Source organism: Aquarana catesbeiana, linkage group LG09 (genome assembly GCF_042186555.1).
Source record: "Aquarana catesbeiana isolate 2022-GZ linkage group LG09, ASM4218655v1, whole genome shotgun sequence".
NCBI classification, from domain to species: domain Eukaryota; kingdom Metazoa; phylum Chordata; class Amphibia; order Anura; family Ranidae; genus Aquarana; species Aquarana catesbeiana.
The window spans coordinates 15,258,079-15,278,464 of record NC_133332.1 but is presented as its reverse complement, the minus strand read 5'-3'; the positions used below and the strand labels follow the sequence as shown (position 1 = coordinate 15,278,464).

General features: G+C 45.6%; 1 protein-coding gene across 3 annotated transcripts in view; it reads right to left on the bottom strand.

The window, feature by feature from the left end:
- The window catches only part of CHM (CHM Rab escort protein), a 184,090-nt gene extending 164,126 nt beyond the window's left edge, over positions 1 to 19,964 (bottom strand). For all 3 annotated transcript variants that reach the window (XM_073598122.1, XM_073598124.1, XM_073598125.1), the window contains exons 1-2: positions 19,840 to 19,964; positions 6,161 to 6,227 (exon numbers count right to left, since the gene is read on the bottom strand). In XM_073598122.1, the coding sequence (XP_073454223.1) occupies positions 6,161 to 6,227; positions 19,840 to 19,888 (116 nt within the window). In that variant the 5' untranslated portion in view covers positions 19,889 to 19,964. The remainder of the gene's footprint in view (positions 1 to 6,160; positions 6,228 to 19,839) is intronic.
- Between the last annotated feature and the right edge of the window lie 422 nt (positions 19,965 to 20,386).

Below are 20,386 nucleotides of genomic sequence, written 5' to 3'. Positions count from 1 at the left end.
TAAGTTTTTAAATATATCTGATTATAATTCTAGTAATAAATATATTAACTTTTAAATCATGTGTACCTTTGTGCCTATAAAGTCCAATGTTTTCTGCTCTACTTAGTATTCGAAGATGGGTCGTGGATGGGTCTTCCAGCATGACAATGACCCAAAAACATACCGCCAAGGCAACAAAGGAGTGGCTCAAGATGAAGCACATTAAGGTCGTGGAGCGGCCTAGCCAGTCTCCAGACCTTAATCCTATAGAAAATGTATGGAGGGAGCTGAAACTTCGAGTTGCCAAGAGACAGCCAAGAAACCTTAAGGATTTAGAGAAGATCTGCAAAGAAGAAGAGTGGACCAAAATCCCTCCTGAGATGTTTGCAAACCTGGTCACCAACTACAAGAAACCTCTGTCTTACCTCTGTGCTTGCCAACAAGGGTTTCTCCACCAAGCACTAAGTCATGTTTTGCTTGGAGATCAAATACTTATTTTACTCATTGAACGGCAACCTAATTTATAACATTTGTATCATGTGTTTTTTCTGGATTTTTGGTTGATATTCTGTCTCTATCATTTAAAATACACCTATGATAAAAATGATAGACCCTTCATTTCTTTGTAAGTGGGCAAACTCACACAATCTGCAGGGGATCAAATAATTATTTCCCCACTGTAAGTTACCAATCTTCACTGCTACTTTGTAACTCATACAGTTATTATCCTTTTAAATCGAAAACATACATTGCTGAATGTGCCGCTGACTCCCTATAATTAACGGCGCGGACCAAGTCAGTTAAAAAACACTTTGCACCTTTTTTTTTTTATTTATACAGAGCCGGCCCACATTCAAGTGGCAAAAAGGAAGTTCTGGATAGAAACGAGGAATGTCACCAGCACACCATGGGTCTCATAAAAATGGGTCCAAAGCTTTATTAAGAGATCACATCTTTGCAGCAACATTTCAGAGCCTCGCAGGAACCCCTTCATCAGGCATGTGACAAAGTGTAATACAGAACAGAAGATAATTAAAGAACCATCCACCAGTCAGTGAGCAAAGAGTTACCTCAGTCCCGCCCCCTGACATCATAATGGTGTCATATTCCCATCATATCCAACCAGCTTGTAAATAATGACTGAAGAGCCAATCCCCACAATGTAGAAAATGTGCAAAACAGCAATCAAGTAGGATTAAGAGAAGATCGATTGAGCCTACTTGATTGCAGTTTTGCATCATTTATACATTGTGGCTCTTATGCCATTATTTACCAGCTGATGGATATGGCGGGAATATGACGTCATTATGACGTCAGGGGGCAGGACTGATGTGATTCCTTGCTCACTGATTGGTGGATGGTTCTTTAAATATATCTTCTGATCTGCATCACACTTTGTCACATGCCTGATGAAGGGGTCCTGCGAGGCCCCAAAACGTTGCTGCAACGATGTGATCTCTTAACTACTTGCCGATCGCGCTATAGCCGAATGTCGGCGACACCGCAGTTGTCCAGTTCTGGGGAGGACATCATATGCGCCCGCTGCTAGGTGCAGGTGGTGCACTCTGTGCTTGCAGTGTCCTCCGGGGCACTGCCGAAAACAGATTGAGGTAAAGAGCCAATCAATGTCAACAGAAGCCGGTTACCGTCTCTCTTCATCGATCTTTCTCACGCTGTCAGTGTGTGGAGGAGAAGAGAAAAAAGCAGACAATCGGCTTCTGCCAATCTGTGCCCACCACTGCTGCCAATCAATGTCACCTATCATTGTCTCCTCATCAGAGCCCCCCCCATCAGTGTCTCCTCCTCAGAGCCCATCAGGGTCTCCTCATCAGAGCCCATCAGGGTCTCCTCATCAGATACCATCAGGGTCTCCTCATCAGATACCATCAGTGTCTCCTCATCAGATACCATCAGTGTCTCCTCATCAGATACCATCAGGGTCTCCTCATCAGATACCATCAGGGTCTCCTCATCAGATACCATCAGGGTCTCCTCATCAGATACCATCAGGGTCTCCTCATCAGATACCATCAGGGTCTCCTCATCAGATACCATCAGGGTCTCCTCATCAGATACCATCAGGGTCTCCTCATCAGATACCATCAGGGTCTCCTCATCAGATACCATCAGGGTCTCCTCATCAGATACCATCAGGGTCTCCTCATCAGATACCATCAGTGTCTCCTCATCAGATACCATCAGTGTCTCCTCATCAGATACCATCAGTGTCTCCTCATCAGATACCATCAGTGTCTCCTCAGCAGATACCATCAGTGTCTCCTCAGCAGATACCATCAGTGTCTCCTCAGCAGATACCATCAGTGTCTCCTCAGCAGATACCATCAGTGTCTCCTCAGCAGATACCATCAGTGTCTCCTCAGCAGATACCATCAGTGTCTCCTCAGCAGATACCATCAGTGTCTCCTCAGCAGATACCATCAGTGTCTCCTCAGCAGATACCATCAGTGTCTCCTCAGCAGATACCATCAGTGTCTCCTCATCAGGGCCCATCAGTGTCTCCTCATCAGGGCCCATCAGTGTCTCCTCATCAGGGCCCATCAGTGTCTCCTCATCAGGGCCCATCAGTGTCTCCTCCTCAGGGCCCATCAGTGTCTCCTCATCAGGGCCCATCAGTGTCTCCTCATCAGGGCCCATCAGTGTCTCCTCATCAGGGCCCATCAGTGTCTCCTCATCAGGGCCCATCAGTGTCTCCTCATCAGGGCCCATCCGTGTCTCCTCATCAGGGCCCATCCGTGTCTCCTCATCAGGGCCCATCAGTGTCTCCTCCTCAGGGCCCATCAGTGTCTCCTCATCAGGGCCCATCAGTGTCTCCTCATCAGGGCCCATCAGTGTCTCCTCATCAGGGCCCATCAGTGTCTCCTCATCAGGGCCCATCAGTGTCTTCTCATCAGAGCCCCCCCCCATCAGTGTCTCCTCATCAGGGCCCATCAGTGTCTCCTCATCAGGGCCCATCCGTGTCTCCTCATCAGGGCCCATCCGTGTCTCCTCATCAGGGCCCATCCGTGTCTCCTCATCAGGGCCCATCCGTGTCTCCTCATCAGGGCCCATCAGTGTCTCCTCATCAGGGCCCATCAGTGTCTCCTCATCAGTGCAGTCTATCAGCGGACACCAGTGAAGGAGAAAAACTACCAGTTTGCAAAATTTTACATCATGACCAGACCATGAAAAAGTTTTTTTTTTTCAACATTTTACGTTTATTTAGAAAAAAAATAAAAAACCCCAGTAGTGATTAAATACCTCCCAAAGAAAGCTATATTTGTGAGAAGAAAATTATAAAAATTTCATTTGGGTACAGTGATTCATGACCGTGCAATTGTCATTCAAAGTGTGACAGCGCTTAAAACTTCAGCACCCACTTAGACATACCGCCACTTTTACAGGAACGTGTGCGTTGGAAGAGTGTGTTGGAAGCTCTGGATTGAAGGTGAGCGTTGCAGCAAAAACAAATATTTTGGCTGGGGTTTTAATCTAGGTTACGAAAAACACAATGGAGGGAAAATGTAACACATAAAAAGGTGACAATACAAATGAGGCGGGAACAGAGCCAAGCAGATCTGGCTGAAGAGCCCACCCAAACTCCACTTATCATAGAAATCCCTTTTCTGTGCACTGACCCTTTAAAAACAAAGAAAAAAATATATATAAAAAAAAAAGAAGATGCAGCTTCCATGATGAACAAATATTTACTGGCAAATGCTGATGCAAATACGTCACACTGCTTTATTTGATGAAAAAGAAAAAAGAAAAAAAATAAATTAAAAAAAAAAAAAGAAGGTCTTGGCCCGTTCTCATCCGGGGAAATTCAGCCCTGAGAACTGGAATTATCAGCTCACACTTATGACAAGTCCCAGACAATAAGAGCAATGGGGTAAAAGAAATTTCATCGAGCAAACCAACAAATTACTGTGGGAACCAGATTCATTTCAAATAAAAAAAAATAAAAAAAAAAAAGAAGAGGGTCACAAACAACTTCCCTCCAGCGAGTTTACTGTCCTCTCCAAACTCCGGCCCCAAACGCCCATTTCAGTGTTTTGAATTGCAAATTACTTTTCTAAATCACTCAGTGTCTATCCTTGAAATTCCACATGTCAACATCTCATTAATATCTGCGGCAAACGTGGATTCTTCTTCTTTTTTTTTTTTCTTTTTTTTCAAAAGCGGCAAAAGACTCGACTTATTGAGACGGATAGCTGGCACACACAGGCGGGCCTCCTTCAATTACAATTTGGCAGAAGCGGACTTCAAATCAGCGAGCAAGAATTTATGACAAGCTGGCAATCAAAGGCTCGTTCTGAATGAGATTAGCTGATGCTTTTTTTTTTTTTTTTGGTGAATTTGGAGCAGCTCGGTATAAATCAAAAAAAAAAAAATAAAATAAATTAAAAAAAAAAAAAAAAAAAGTGCAACGTTCTTTTTAATGGACCTGGTCCATGTCGTTAGCTTTCAGAATTCAGCGGCGCATTTAGCAATTCACATTTCCGATTAAAAGGATAATAACTGTATTATCATCTCTCTGTCGCACTTCCACAGTCCCTTTCTGCAACACCCTGGGCCTCTTTTTTGCCTCTTTACAGGTTTTACCCCCCCTTTATGACCAGGGCATTTTTTTACTATTCGGCACTGCGCTAGTTTGACTGGTAATTGCGCGGTCATGCAATACTTTAAGCAAATTACATTTATATCATCTTTTTTTTTTTTTTTCACACAGAATTGGTGGTATTTGATCACCACTGGGTTTTTATTGTTTGCTATATACTCTCTCTGTTATAAGACATAGCCAATAAAAAAAAAAAAATTGAATTTCTTCATATAATTTAGGCCAAAATGTATTCTACTACATGTTTTTGTTTAAAAAAAAAATCTCAATCAGTGTATATTAAATTGGTTTGTATGAAAGTTATAGCATCTACAAAATATTATATATATATTAAAAATTGATAAATCCGGATGCACCGACGAACTATCTTGTTTTTTTGAGGCCCTTAAAGTAACCCCCCCCCATGTGACCCCTTTTTGGTAGGCAGTCTGAGGCCTTTGGTAAGAGGAATAGTGATTTTTTTTTGTTAAGTTGTAATTTTTTGTCATAATTTTTTGGGAAAAATTAAATATTTGTTTTTTTTCGATCCACTATCTTTTTTTTAAATTTATTTAACATACTGTCACCAGCATAGAACAGCGTCATCGTGTGACTGGTGACAGCAAGTTAAAAAAAATGAAATAAAAATATTTAAATAATTTTTTTTTTATTTATTGTAACTTTTTTTCCTTTTTTTTACCATTTTTTTTTTTTTACATACTCTCATCAGAGCAGTTCAGTGGGATCATAGTAACAATGTATTGTGTCATTGTATTAGTGCCCACTACACAGTGACATAGGCACAGCGGGTGTACAGACCCGGGAACTCAGCACAAGGATGGTGGGAACCCCTCATAATGGGCACAGCGGGTGTACAGACCCGGGAACTCAGCACAGGGATGGTGGGAACCCCTCATAATGGGCACAGCGGGTGTACAGACCCGGGAACTCAGCACAGGGATGGTGGGAACCCCTCATACTGGGCACAGCGGGTGTACAGACCCCGGAACTCAGCACAGGGATGGTGGGAACCCCTCATAATGGGCACAGCAGGTGTACAGACCCGGGAACTCAGCACAGGGATGGTGGGAACCCCTCATAATGGGCACAGCAGGTGTACAGACCCAGGAACTCAGCACAAGGATGGTGGGAACCCCTCATAATGGGCACAGCGGGTGTACAGACCCGGGAACTCAGCACAGGGATGGTGGGAACCCCTCATAATGGGCACAGCAGGTGTACAGACCCGGGAACTCAGCATAGGGATGGTGGGAACCCCTCATAATGGGCACAGCGGGTGTACAGACCTGGGAACTCAGCACAGGGATGGTGGGAACCCCTCATAATGGGCACAGCGGGTGTACAGACCTGGGAACTCAGCACAGGGATGGTGGGAACCCCTCATAATGGGCACAGCGGGTGTACAGACCTGGGAACTCAGCACAGGGATGGTGGGAACCCCTCATAATGGGCACAGCGGGTGTACAGACCCGGGAACTCAGCACAGGGATGGTGGGAACCCCTCATAATGGGCACAGCAGGTGTACAGACTCATTAGAAAACATGCAGTTCAGGAAGACTTACACATCCAGATGGAGGACCCGCTGTCCTATTCTAGAGCAGGCAGCTGCTACAATGGACTCTGGCAGACCTGCAATAAAGAATAATAATAATAATTAGTAGAAATGATTTAGAAACCTTCCTCTTCTATATAAGAATGTCACATTGGGTGGAGGTAATTTGCGGAGTAGAACCTCGATAAGTGTCCCTCGTCCTCCGGCTCTATAGATGAAGCCGTCCTGCCGGCGGTAATCTGGATAATTATGATTATGTAGTTAGGCTGTTATTAGCTAATAGATCCGTGCAGAGGACATTATAGGCGTTCATGGTGGAGCTCGGCTGCTCCCAGATTTTATCTTTTGTACGAGAACAGATTCTCTATTACAATCGCCGTTTAGTTCGATTGTCATTTTCTGTTACAGTGAAGGTAAGCCCCTTCCCTGGATGGAACAGTTTGGCAGGACAATGTTTAAATCAGTTCCTACCATCAGAGTACCCCCTTATATCAGGTGTCCCCATCAGAATACCCCCTTATATCAGGTGTCCCCATCAGAGTACCCCCTTATATCAGGTGTCCCCAGTAGAGTGCCGCTTTAAGTATTGTGTTTCCAAGCAGAGTGCCACCTTACATCAGGATTCTGCAATGGAAGGCCCCCTTACATAGTAGGTGAGGTTGAAAAAAGACACAAGTCCATCAAGTCCAACCTATCAGTGTGTCCCATCAGTGTGCCCCCTTACATCACTTGTCCCCATCAGAGTTCCCCATTATATAAGGTTCCCCCATCACAGTGACCCCTTACATAGGGTGTCATCAGAGTGCTCCTTTACATCAGTTGTCCATCAGAGTGCCCCTTTACATTAGGTGTTCCCATCGCAGTGCCACCTTACAGCAGGCATTGCCATCAAAGTACCTCCTTACATCAGATATCCCCATCAGCGTGCCCCTTAACATAAAATATGCCCATCAGCATACCCCCTAACAGGAGTGCAACGGATCGTCACCGAATGGTTCAGCCTGTTCGGATCGGCACACATGCGCGCCGCTGCCTCGGCCTTAGGAAAGGTCGCGGCTTGGGCCTAGCTCCGGAGCGGCGGCCATCTTGGTAGAACACGGCGGCTGTTTACCGCGTGATTGCTCCGTCAAATGACGGAGCGATCACTTGTAAACAAATCGGCGTCATGTCATGACGCCGGTTCCTCTCTCCCCTCTGTGTACTGATCTGTACAGTGGAGGGGAGAGATCGGATGGCAGCAGTGCCAATACTCTGCAATACCCTGCCAATACCCTGTCAATACCCTGCAATACTCTGCCATACCTTGCTAATATATTAGTACAGTGGGGGAGATTGTGGATATTACAGTGGGGGGAGATTTTTTTTTTTTTTTGTTGATCCGAAAATGATCCGAACCGTGACTCCTGATCCGAGGAACGATCCGAACCCTGAGTTTTTTGATCCGTTGCACCCCTACTCCCTAATATAAAATATGCCCATCAGCATGCCCCTTAATATAAAATATGCCCATCAGCATACCCCCTAATATAAAATATGCCCATCAGCATGCCTCAACATAAAATAAGGGGCACGCTGATGGGCACAATTTGTTATGCCCAGAGAGTGTCCCTTAACATAAAGTCTGCCCATCAACGTGTCCCTTAACAGAAAGTGTGCCCCTGTAAATATCACACCCCACATTCCTTGAGGGCAGGAGCCGGCAGGGGTAGCAAGCTGCAGGGGGCAGAAGCAGCAAGATACTAGGTGGTAGTAGGTGGCGGGGCGCGCATGTGACGTCACGCCTTAACTCACAGGGAGTGAGAGCTGGGAACCACGAGATAGTCAGCAGCAGAGGGCGGGCCACACACACACACGCAACGTCATTGGTTGCTGGGGCGCCCGTGGTCCCAGCAACCAATGACTGCCAAGCGGCAGAGATGTGGCACTACACTGGTGGCCCGACGGTCCAGACAGGAACGTCGCTCGGTCCATGCTTGGACCATGGAACGCCATTCAATGACGGCTGTCCTAGACAATAAAATGGTGGGTGTGGCAATTTTTTTTATGTCACTCGGCATTTGCCCAGTAATTTTTCAAACGCATTTTTTTTTTTTTTAAATAGACTTTAATGAATTTTAAGGCAAAAAAGTAAATAAAACACAACATATAACCCAATTTTATGTTAAAATATAAAGGATGATGAGGATTCCCTGTTTGGGAAAAACCCCACAGGTGACCTCAGGAAATACATGAAAAAAATACAGGCTGCTCTGAAAAAAAAAGATGGTGTGGTTGTTTCTAGGAGCAAAATACGACAATACTTGAACAAAAATGAGCTGCTTGGCCGAGTTGCCAGAAAGAAGCCTTTACTGAGCCAAATGCCACAAAAAGCCCGGTTACAATATGGGCGACAACACTTGGACACGCCTCACAGTTTCTGGCACACTAATCTGGAGCAACAAGACCAAAATAAAGCTTCATGGTCACAACCATAAGCGCTATGCTTATTGAGAGGTGTCAATAGGGCCAATGGCGACAAGAATAACATCCCTACTGTGAAGCATGGTGGTGGCTCACTGATGTTTTGGGAGGGTGTGAGCTCTAAAGGCACGGGGCATCTTGTGAAAATTGATAGCAAGATGAATGTAGTAAGTTATCAGAAAATACTAGCAGACAATTTACATTCTTCTGCAGGAAAACTGTGCATGGGACACTCTTATGCCCCGTACACACGATCAGGCTTTCGGACAACAAAACCGTGGATTTTTGTTCGAAGGATGTTGGCCCCAACTTGTCTTGGCGGAAAAGTCCGACAACAAATGTTCGATTGAGCATACACACAGTCGGACTTTCTGCCAACAAGCTCACATCCAACATTTGTTGTCGGAAAATCCGACCGTGTGTACGGGGCATAAGACTTTCGAGCACGACAATGACCCTAAGCACAAGGCCAAGTTCACCCTCCAGGGGTTACAGCAGAAGAAGGTGAAGGTACTGAAGTGGCCATCACAGTCTTCTTACCTTAATAGCTTCGAGCCATTCTCAAACGTGCGATTCACGCAAGACAACCAAAGACTTTGCGTGACCTGAAGGCATTTTGCCAAGATGGATGGGCAGCAAGAATTCTGGGCTTCCCCTAAAGCCACAGTCAGTCATGGGACACTCCAATGCCAAGTCTTCTCTCCAGTTTGCGGGAGGTGGGGTCCTTCTTCGGGCGTGCCGACAACCAGTCATGTTACTGCCTACATGACTTGGAGATTTCCTATTGACTGCCCAGTGGTAGGGTCATCTCAGGATCCAGAAGAGGAGTCAGCAAGGATGACATCAGCTTGAGGAGACTGTCAGGGACCTGCCAGTATGCACATATCTACAGCACTGGATTAGCAGTGCCTGGCACCATGGGAATGTTGCTTCACAAAAAAAGTAAAGCCTAGAATATGGGTAAATATTGGTCACTGAAATGGGAAATGTTCATTTCATATCACCGATCTGGACAGAGCTGCCTGTGTGTGGTCAATATTCTTAATTAATATATTGACACATCTCCGAATACAGGTGCCTACACCATGTGTATGTGACAGGTCCTCTTTAGCGCTGTACTAACACAACATAAACATTACTACATTTGGGGATGGTGGAGATGCCGCGTCAGACCATCAATAACGCCTCCCGGTGACAGGCCACTGATGACCTGGCACGCTTTGAAAGCTTTCAGCCAACATCCTGCAGACCCGTAAATCACTCTCTACTTCACACAACCGCTCAAAATGGATCCCAGCGTTCCACCTTGGAGGCTGCTTTGTGTGTTATTTATAACCGCAGAACGTCGCAAGGAAAATTGCAGAGAAGCAGAAAATTTATGGCGACGGCATTTATCGAGGAAGATTTCAGAGGGAACAGAAATTAAAGACAATTAAAGGCGCGTCGATAAAAAAAATAAAACCAAGTAAATCAAAAGAAGATCAGATATTAACACAATTTATTGTCTGCTTTCAAATAATTGTTGCTTTCAAGACGTTTGGAAAACACGAGGAACTATTGACGTCAAGGGACTAAAAATCCCCAGTGCTGCATCCCAGCAGTATCCTAAAAACCATCCGAAAAATTTGTGGCACATCAGCTTTGGGAACGAACGATAAATGCAGCAACCATATAAAAACCCCAACCATTAACCCAACAAAATTACACGATACGCTAATGCTTTGCATGGGCCAAAATGGAATTCCTGCAGCGCTCCCCAAGGTCAGCTTACCATAGGCCCACTTACCACTAGGCCCTCCCCAAGGCCCACTTCCCACTAGGACCTCCCCAAGGCCCACTTCCCACTAGGCCCTCCCCAAGGCCCACTTCCCACTAGGCCCTCCCCAAGGCCCACTTCCCACTAGGCCCTCCCCAAGGCCCACTTCCCACTAGGCCCTCCCCAAGGCCCACTTCCCACCAGGGCCTCCCCAAGGCCCACTTCCCACCAGGGCCTCCCCAAGGCTCACTTCCCACCAGGAACTCCCCAAGGCCCACTTCCCACTAGGCCCTCACCAAGGCCCACTTCCTACTAGACGCGCACCAAGGCCAACTTCCCGTATGCACTCACTAAGGTGGATTTCCTGTAGGCTCCCATCAAGAAGTACAAGCCAAGACAAACTTTTCCACATCAAGTGTCAAATTTACCCATTTTAGGCAACTGGCGTGCCAGTGAACAACAGTGTGTTGCAGTCTTAGTTAGCCGTACTGCTATTGGCCAGTTATTATACAATAATTAATTAGTTTAACTTGTCATTATCAGCACAACTATGGAGTAGAGGCGCATACATGAGGGTGGAGGTAGCAGAAGGTACCGCTGGAGGAATGAAGCAAGTCATGCAATGGCAAAGCATACCAGATGCTGCGTGGAGAAACAAGTCAAAAAGGTGCCCTGGGAGCGCTGGAGGCACAGGGGTATGAATGGGGAACACAGAAGGGTTCAGAGAGCAATTTTGGCACAAAATATCGGGAGACATAGAGACACTCAGGAAGGCGCTGGTGACAAGGGAGTATACTGGAAGATATGGGAGGTGCCCTCAGAGATGTGCTGGAAGCCATTCAGAGGTGCAATGGGGGCACAGGGGTATATTGGAAGACAAGGAGTTGCACTGGAGGCACAAGAGTATACTGAGAGACACTAAGATGCTCAGAGATATGAGGGATGCACAGCTATGGAGTAGAGGTGCATACTTGAGGATAGAGGTAGCAGAAGGTACCGCTGGAGGAGTGAAGCAGGCCAGGCAATGGCAAAGCATACCAGAAGCTGCGTGGAGAAACAAGTCAAAAAGGTGCACAGGGAGCGCTGGAGGCACAGGGGTATGAATGGGGAACACAGAAGGGTTCAGAGAGCACTTTTGGCATAAAATATCGGGAGACATACAGACACTCAGGAAGGCGCTGGTGACAAGGGAGTATACTGGAAGATATGGGAGGTGCCCTCAGAGATGTGCTGGAAGCCATTCAGAGGTGCAATGGAGGCACAGGGGTATATTGGAAGACAAGGAGTTGCACTGGAGGCACAGGAGTATACTGAGAGACACTAAGATGCTCGGAGATATGAGGGATGCACAGGGGTATACTGGGAGACAGAGAAGCACGCCAAGACATGCTGCTAGCACAGTGGGGAACACGGAGGCACACTGGAGGCACAGGGGTATACCGAGAGACATGGACATGCTCAGATACTGGCTAGTGGCACAGGGGTATACTGGGAGACACTAAGGCACTCAATGGACAGGCTGGTGACACAGGGGGTGCCATGGAGGCACCCTAAAAAAACAGGGTATACTGGGAGACACAATGGTGACAGAGGTGCACTTGAATACATGGAGGTGCACTCAGACATGAGCTTGTGGCACAGGGGTATTCTGGGAAACAAGGAGTTATATTGGAGGCACAGGAGTATAAGGCATTCAAAAGACAGGCTGGTGGCACAGGGGGTGTCCATAGAGGCACGCTGGAGAAACAGGTATATACTGGGAGACACTATGGTCAAAGAGATGTGCTGGAGGCACAGGGGTATACTGGGAGATACAGAGGCAGAGATATGATGGAGCTACAAAAGCTATATTGGGAGACCTAAAGGTGCACAGAAATGCACAGGGGTATACTGGGAGACAAAGGCGTATACTGGGAGACATGGATGCGCTCAGATACAGGCTGGTGGCAAAGGTGACTGGAGGGCACAGAGGTCCTCAGAGACAAGTTGGGGGCACAGGGGTATACCTGGAGACAGCCGCACTGGAAATACTGGGGTGCACAGAGGTGTTCCTGGGGGTCACAAGAGCGTGCTTGGAGACACTGAGGCCACGTATCGCCTTATTATTTAGGTAGACACCAACCAGATTGGTGCTGAAGAGAAGACCCGGCACTGGATCCCAGGAGAGGTGAGCATTACACACAGACTGAGCGATGGATAAAAAAAATTTGCAATCCAAAAACCTGAATGATGGATGCACCAGTCCCCGGACTGCGACTAGATGAAGTAAACAAACTTTCGGAAAGTTCCTCTCCTTTTTCTAATCCCTGAAATGGCTCGGCTGCTCGGCACATTTATTCTGATCATCGGAAAAAAGAAATCAATGCTTAAAAATGGACAATCGGCAAATGAAAAATCCTGCGACTGAAATGAAGATAAGTCTGACCGGGGGAGACAGAAGCCATAAACAGCCTATTGACAAGCATGGAGCAGGAATACATCTTCCTTTATGAGGACGCTGAAGCGGCGGGCTCCCTAATGCGCCATTACAAATTATTAATGGACGTTTCCCTCCCGGACAGGACGCGGGATCGCTGGCCCCGATGGTATTTTTCAGACATTTTTCATGGATAAGAGAAGAAATGTGGTGGCCGTTATAAATGATTATGCTGCAAACATCCAAGACCGGCAAAACCTATAATGGCAGAAAGGGGATTGTTGTAAAATTAAAGAGAACCGGTCACAACTGAGCATATGTAACAACTTGAATGTTTCGTCTTCTTATTATTACTGTGCAGATTCCCACTTGTTCCCATATAAGGCAAAATATAAGAAAATTAAAACTTCAGGTTTAAAGTATATCTCAATCTTATTTTCATTTTGAAAAGAGTAAGAAAGGGTTAAACCCACGTCGGTGTTTTCATTTCACTTCCTGTCTTATAAACACAACAGGAAGTAAGAAGAAATCTCTCCAAAGTGAGGGAAATTGCCTCCTAATTGTCACCCGGACAAGCTCCCCATTGGAAGATTTCTCCCTCCATTGCCATTGTGGTAACAACTCAAAATTTTTGAAATTCCTTCACTTTCTGTCCCAGTGACTAAGGCTTCCCGGACAAATAGAGAGGGTGGATCTCCCCACTGGGGACACTCACAGCTGCAAAAGCCCGACAAGTTCAAACTTTTCCACACTGAAGTCAATTGACTTCGGAGATCCTTTACAGCTTCCTGATCTCACAAACCATCTTCAAACAAATAACAGTTCCAACAGAGGAATGAAGCATGGGGAGAATGCACATAAAGGGAGTAGGGATGGGGGGTGGGGTGTTGGCCTTTTAGGAGTGACATAATCCATTTAATAAAAAATAAAAATAAAAAACAATACAATATATGGCTTATAGTTTGAAGACCCCTGACCATCACACCTACAGTATATTGGACATCACATTCCAAAACTATGGTCATTGTTATGAAGCTGCCCTCCCCCTCATTGTCCTCCATGTATGACTGTAACAGCCTTCATGCCTCTGGGAAGACTTTCTACAAAATGTTGAAGTGTGTCTGTGGGAATTTGCCCCCCTTTGTAAGGTTAGGTACTTATGTTGGAGCTGGTTCACCATTGGTGTTCCATATCATTACAAAGGTGTTCAGTAGGGTTGAGGTCGGGGTTCTGTGCAAGACACTCATGTTCCTTAGCACCAAACTAGTCAACCTATGTCTTTATGGAGCTGTTCCAAAACTGGTCAACCCATGTCTTTATGGAGCTTTTTCAAACTGGTAAAACCTTGTCTTTATGGAGCTGGTCCAAACTGGTCACACCATGTCTTATGGAGCTGGTCCAAGCTGGTCAAACCTGGTCTTTATGGAGCTGGTCCAAACTGGTCACACCATGTCTTTATGGAGCTGGCCCAAACTGGTCACACCATGTCTTATGGAGCTGGTCCAAACTGGTCACACCATGTCTTATGGAGCTGATCCAAACTGGTAAAACCTTGTCTTTTTGGAGCTGGTCCAAACTGGTCACACCATGTCTTATGGAGCTGGTCCAAACTGGTCAAACCTTGTCTTTATGGAGCTAGTCCAAACTGGTCAAACCTTGTCTTTATGGAGCTAGTCCAAACTGGTCACACCATGTCTTATGGAGCTGATCCAAACTGGTCAAACCTTGTCTTTATGGAGCTGTGCCAAACTGGTCAACCCATATCTTTATAGAGCTGGGCCAAACTGGTCAAATCTTGTCTTTATGGAGCTGGGCCAAACTGGTCAAACCTTGTCTTTATGGAAATGATCCAAACTGGTCAAATCTTGTCTTTACTGAGCTGGTCCAAACTCTAGCACACAATATCAGGTAGAGCCTGATCTCATTATCATATACAATGCAAACTGTAAACAGGAATATAATTAACATAGCTAAGGAACAGCCAACATAAACATACACAGTACGCTAATTAAAGAACTAGCCACCTAGACGTGCCTAAGTGACTCAGTGCCCACCAAGACCGTTTGGCACCAAGCAAAATAAATAAATAAATAATATTTTTTTTTCTTAGAATAAAAAGATCACGATTTTCACGTCGTAAAATCTTTCACCTCAAAAAAAAAAAAAAAAAAATGCTTTGCTGGTTATATATTTTTTTTTTTATTCATTTAAGTGTAATTTTTCCCAAAAAATTGAATTTGAACGACTGCTGCGCAAAATACAGTGTGACATAAAATGTTGCAACAACCACCATTTTATTCTCGAGGGTCTCTACTAAAGAATATATATAATGTTTGGGGGTTTTAAGTAATTTTCTAGCAAAAAAAAAATTATTTTAACTTGAAACCAACAAATGTCAGAAAAAGGTTTAGTGTTTAAGTGGTTAAACTTCCCTCATTTACACACCAAAGTGTATTCCTTAGATCTAAAGGACAAATTGTTACAATGTTTATACTTAAGTTCCACTGCTAAAGAAGGTTGTGATACTTGGCAGACTGCCCGTTTTTTTCCCCCCTTTCTTATGTTGGCTGTCGTCTTCAGCAGAGCAGAGAGAATTCTCTGCATAGAAAGAATCGATAAATACTTTGTCAAGATCGCAACAGGGAAAAAAAATTGCGATAATGATTCTTAACGATTAATCGTGCGGCTCTAATACACACATATATATATATTTTTATTATACAGGATTTATATAGCAACAACAGTTTGAGCAGCACTTTACAATATAAAGGGAGACAATACAATAAAATACAAGAGGGTAAGGAGAGCTTACAATCTAAGAGGGAGGGGCTGGTGAAACAAAAGGTAGGGACTGTAAGGGATGAACTGATGAGGGGAGTAGAAGATTTGGTTGTGAGCTGGAGGCAGGATAGGCCTCCCTGAAGAGATGAGTTTTCAAGGATCAGATAAAAAGTGGACAGTGTAGGAGATAACCGGACAGTTTGGGGTAGGGAGTTCGAAAGGATGGGAGAAGCTCTGGTGAAGTCCTGGAGACGAGCATGGGAGGAGGAAACAAGGGAGCTCAAGAGCAGGAGGTCTTGGGAGGAGCGGAGAGGACGGTTTGGGTGATGTAGCTCGGAGATAAGATTGGTGATGTAGTTCTGGCTTTGTACGTTATTGTTTTTAAATTTTATTAGTTGGGCAATGGGAAGCCAGTGGAGGGATTGGCAGAGAGGGTTGGCAGACACCGAACAGTTGGTAAGGTGGACAAGTCTGGCAGCGGCATTCATGATGGACTGAAGAAGGGATAGCTTGGGGAGAGGTAGGCCAATGAGGGAGTTACAATAGTCAAGGCGAGAGATAACGAGGGAGTGAATAAGTTGGTTAGTGGTGTCAACGGTTAGAAAAGGGCGTATTTTGGAGATGTTTCGGAGGTGAAGTCTACATGATATGGACAGCGATTGGATGTGAGGCTGAAAGGACGGGTCAGAGTCTAGGATTGCACCTAGTACCCTGGCATGAGGGGAGGGACTAATGTTTGTATTATTGATCTTGATGGAGAATCGGGGGGGGGGGCATGGGCTGGAGTAAAAATTATGAGCTTGATTTTGGAAAGATTGAGTTTGAGGAAGTGGTGCAACATCCATGTTGATATATCAGTTTGTAAGTAAGTTAGTAATGCGAGAGGAGGCTGAAGCGGTGAGGAGCAGAGAGATAGATTTGTGTGTCCTCAGCATAGAGGTGGGACTGGAAGCCGTGGGAGTTTATGAACAGACCAAGGGAGGAGGTGTAAATGAAGAAGAGAAGGGGCCCGAGGACAGAACCTTGAGGTACCCCTACAGAAAGAGGAAGCGGCGAAGAGGAAACAGAGTTCTAGGTCACAATGAAGGAGTGTTGTGATAGGTAGGAGGAGAGCCAGGAGAGAGAAGAGTCTTGAAGGCCAAGAGAGTGGAGTTTTAGGAAGAGGAGGAGATGGTCAACAGTATCAAAGGCTGCAGAGAGGTTGAGCAGTACGAGTATGGAGAAGTAGCCATTGGTGTTAGTAGATCATTAGTGAGATTCAGTAGGTGTCAGGGCTGGGCTCAGCCCTTCCTTCTCAGAGCTGGCCGCTCAGCTGTCGGCTAATTGCCAGCTCCTATCTCTCTCCACAGTTACTCACCTGTTGATGATATCCTGCTCGTCAGTCCTGCCTACTTAAGCCATCCAGTCCAGAGAAGCTCTGCCTTAGCCTTGGTCAACACCACAGAGACGATCTCCTGCGTTCCTGTTCAAGACTGGCTTTGCTGACAACCCTTCTGGCTCCAGATCCTACTTACTGTTCCACTACATTGATCCCTGACTTCTGGCTTGGCTGACTGTCCGTTCACCGAACTTTGGCTATGTTTTGGACTACATTTGTTCTTTTTACTTTTATTATTAAACAAGTGTGATTTACCTGTACTTCTGTCTCGGTCTGATTTCATGGTTACTGACAGTAGGGCAGTTTCAGTGGAGTGTAGTAACCAAAAAGCCGGACTGCAAGGGGTCAAGAAGGTTGTAGTCAGTGAGGTAGGAGCTAAGACGGTTTTAGACTTATGCCCCGTACACACGATCGGACAACAAAACCGTGGATTTTTTTCCGACAGATGTTGGCTCAAACTTGTCTTGCATATATATATGGTCACACAAATGTTGTCGGAAATTCCGATCGCCAAGAACGCGGTACGACGAGCCGAGAAAAATGAAGTTTAATAGCCAGTGCGGCTCTTCTGCTTGATTCCGAGCATGCGTGGAATTTTGTGCGTCGGACTTGGGTACATACGCTCGGAAGTTTGTTGTCGGAAAATTTGAGAACCAGCCCTCAAACATTTGTTGTCGGAAATTCAGACCGTGTGTACGCGGCACAAGCGTTCTAAAAGTTTTGGTGCAAACGGGAGCACTGAGATGGGTCTTAAGATGTTGAGGCCGGTGAAGTCCAGTGAGGGCTTTTTAAATTTGAGGGGTGATCAGCACATGTTTTAGAGGGGAGGGGGAAGGTGCCAGTAAAAAGGGGGAGATTGAAGATGTGAAAGAGGGAGCAGAAGATAGAAGAAGAGGGTGACCGTAGTAGATGTGAGGGATCCAAGGGACGGGTGGTAAGGCGGGCTTCTGAGAACATTTTAGAGACCTCTTCGGAAGAAGCAAGGAAAAAAAGGGGGAGAGTGCTGAAAGTGGCTTTGTACAGGGTAAAATAAATGTAATAATAATAATAATAATAGTATTATTATTATTATTGGTACATGGGTTGACAATACCAGAGAAAGCGGGGGCTGACATGTATAGCTCACTAATAATAGTAGTAATAATAAAATTTACAGTTGCTACAATATTTGTTCCATTTTTAAATATTAATATTATTTATGCTGTAGTTATATTAAAAATGTTTAAAAATAGAAAATTATACCAACTGTAAATATTATTTATGCTGTTATACAGGTATATTAATAATGTTTAACCGCCTCACGCCCGCCCGCCGTCATATGACGGGACGGACTTTGAGCGGGGATATCTGAATGATGCCTGTAGCTACAGACATCATTCAGATATTGCTGTTTTCAGCCGGCGATTCCCTGCACCATAAGAACGATCATATCGGCTGTTCCGCCGCGTGATCGTTCTTACGGGAGGCGAGAGGGGACGTCCCCCCCACCTCCCGCCACCCTCCGGGGCTTCTACCGACTCACCGCTACGATCGATGAGTCGGACACAAGATCCGCCGGCCCCGGATGTTGATCATAGAGATTTCCGGATGGTCGCCGGAGTCTCTATGATCGTCGGAGGCCGGGCGCCATGTTATGACGTCACGCCCGGCCTCTGCATTAAAAAAAAAACGGCGCCGCCTCAGCTGGGAAGCTGTGATCGGTTTATTTTTTTATTTTTTTTATTTATTTCAGGCTTCCCAGCCTAGTGGTGAGATGTGGGGTCTTACTGACCTCATATCTCACTGTAAAGAGGACCTGTCTGGAAGCATACTCCTGAAGAAGCGGTCATACCGCGAAACATGTCGAGTTTGAACCGATCTAGGACGACATTCCGATTCCTTTCCCTGGATGGATGCACGTCCAATTGCTCAGTTCTTCTTTGGAGAATTAAATTATATGTATTGAAAGGATGAGCTCAGGCGTGTTCGCACAGGCCACGTGCAGAGCCCGCCAGGAAGTCGGCACTACGCCACACTAATCACAGACAGCGAGACATTTTCCCAATGCGCGGCTAAAGAGATCGGGAAATGTCTCACTGACTCTGATTAGCGCAGCGCCGTGCCGACGTCCTGGCGGGCTCTGCACGTGGAGTGTGCGAACACGCCGGAGCTCATCCTTAATGTATTGTATACTCCCTTTTCTTAGGACCTTTTTAATCATGTCTTTGTCTTAATAAGTTCATATATTTTTATACAAATGTGTATGTAAGTCCTTACCGTACCATGAGAGTCCACAGTTGCCTTAGACCCTCTGCCTTTTGTTTTTCCTGTAGGTAATGTATAACCCTCTCATACCCCATGTATCTTCATAATAATAATAATAATAATAATAATTATTATTATTTTGTAACTAATAATATTTAAAGATATTAGAATTGTTCCATTCTTCTTCTTCTTCCTGTAGATGATGTACAGACACCACTCCTACAAAGTTGTTTCTCTGGTGGTATTATCATCCCATCTATCTCCCCAATAATAATAATAATAATAATAATAATGATAATAATAATCTATACACATATTATAATGATTCTTCTTCCTGGAGGTGATCTGTAGATCCCCCTCAGTCCTCTATGGTGGGATGATCACTCCATGTATTTCCTATATAATAACAATTACTATTATTCTAATAATTACTATTAACATTTATTATAATTGATATATGTCTTCTTCCTATAGGTGATATAGAACCCCCCAATCTATTATTATAGTAGTTCTCTGTCCTCCTCTCCCTGTAGGTGATGTCTATTCCTCATCTCCCTCCCCATCTGTCTGTATTACCCCCCCCCATGTACTCCTCTGTGTGGTGCCCCCTCCTCCTCCTCTGATAACAAGGGGGGGGTACTGCCCATCACCCACCTGTGCCCAGGATGACCACATCAAATTCAGCAGGCAGGTCCGCCGCCATCTTGACAGCTGGCTCGGGTCATGTGACTGCTTCGGGCGGATGTTCAGCGTCAGTGCGGGCGGCGGCCATCTTTGGTGTGGGCAGGGCGGTCCAGCGGTGCGGCCACGTGACGGGGGAATACAGAGGCGAGCGGAGTGGGCGGGGTCGGAGTTGGGCGGGGTGTGGTCCTATGAGCAGCTGTATATCTGAGTGATCAAAGGATTAGTTACATTGTATCTGTCAGGTGATCGGCGTGTGTGTGTTAGATCACCCCTCCCCCTTTACATTATGATCTCGATCAGAGCCCCCCCCTTCAGAATCTTCATCAGAGCCCCCCCCCCCTACATTATGATCTCCATCAGACCCCCCCTCACATCAGGATTTCAATCAGAGCCCCCCCCACACACACACACCAGACTTCCCTTTACATCACAGCCCCCATCAGAGCCCTCCCTTACATCAGAGTCCCCCACTTACATCAGGATCTCCGTCAGAGCCCCCACTCTTACATCAGAATCT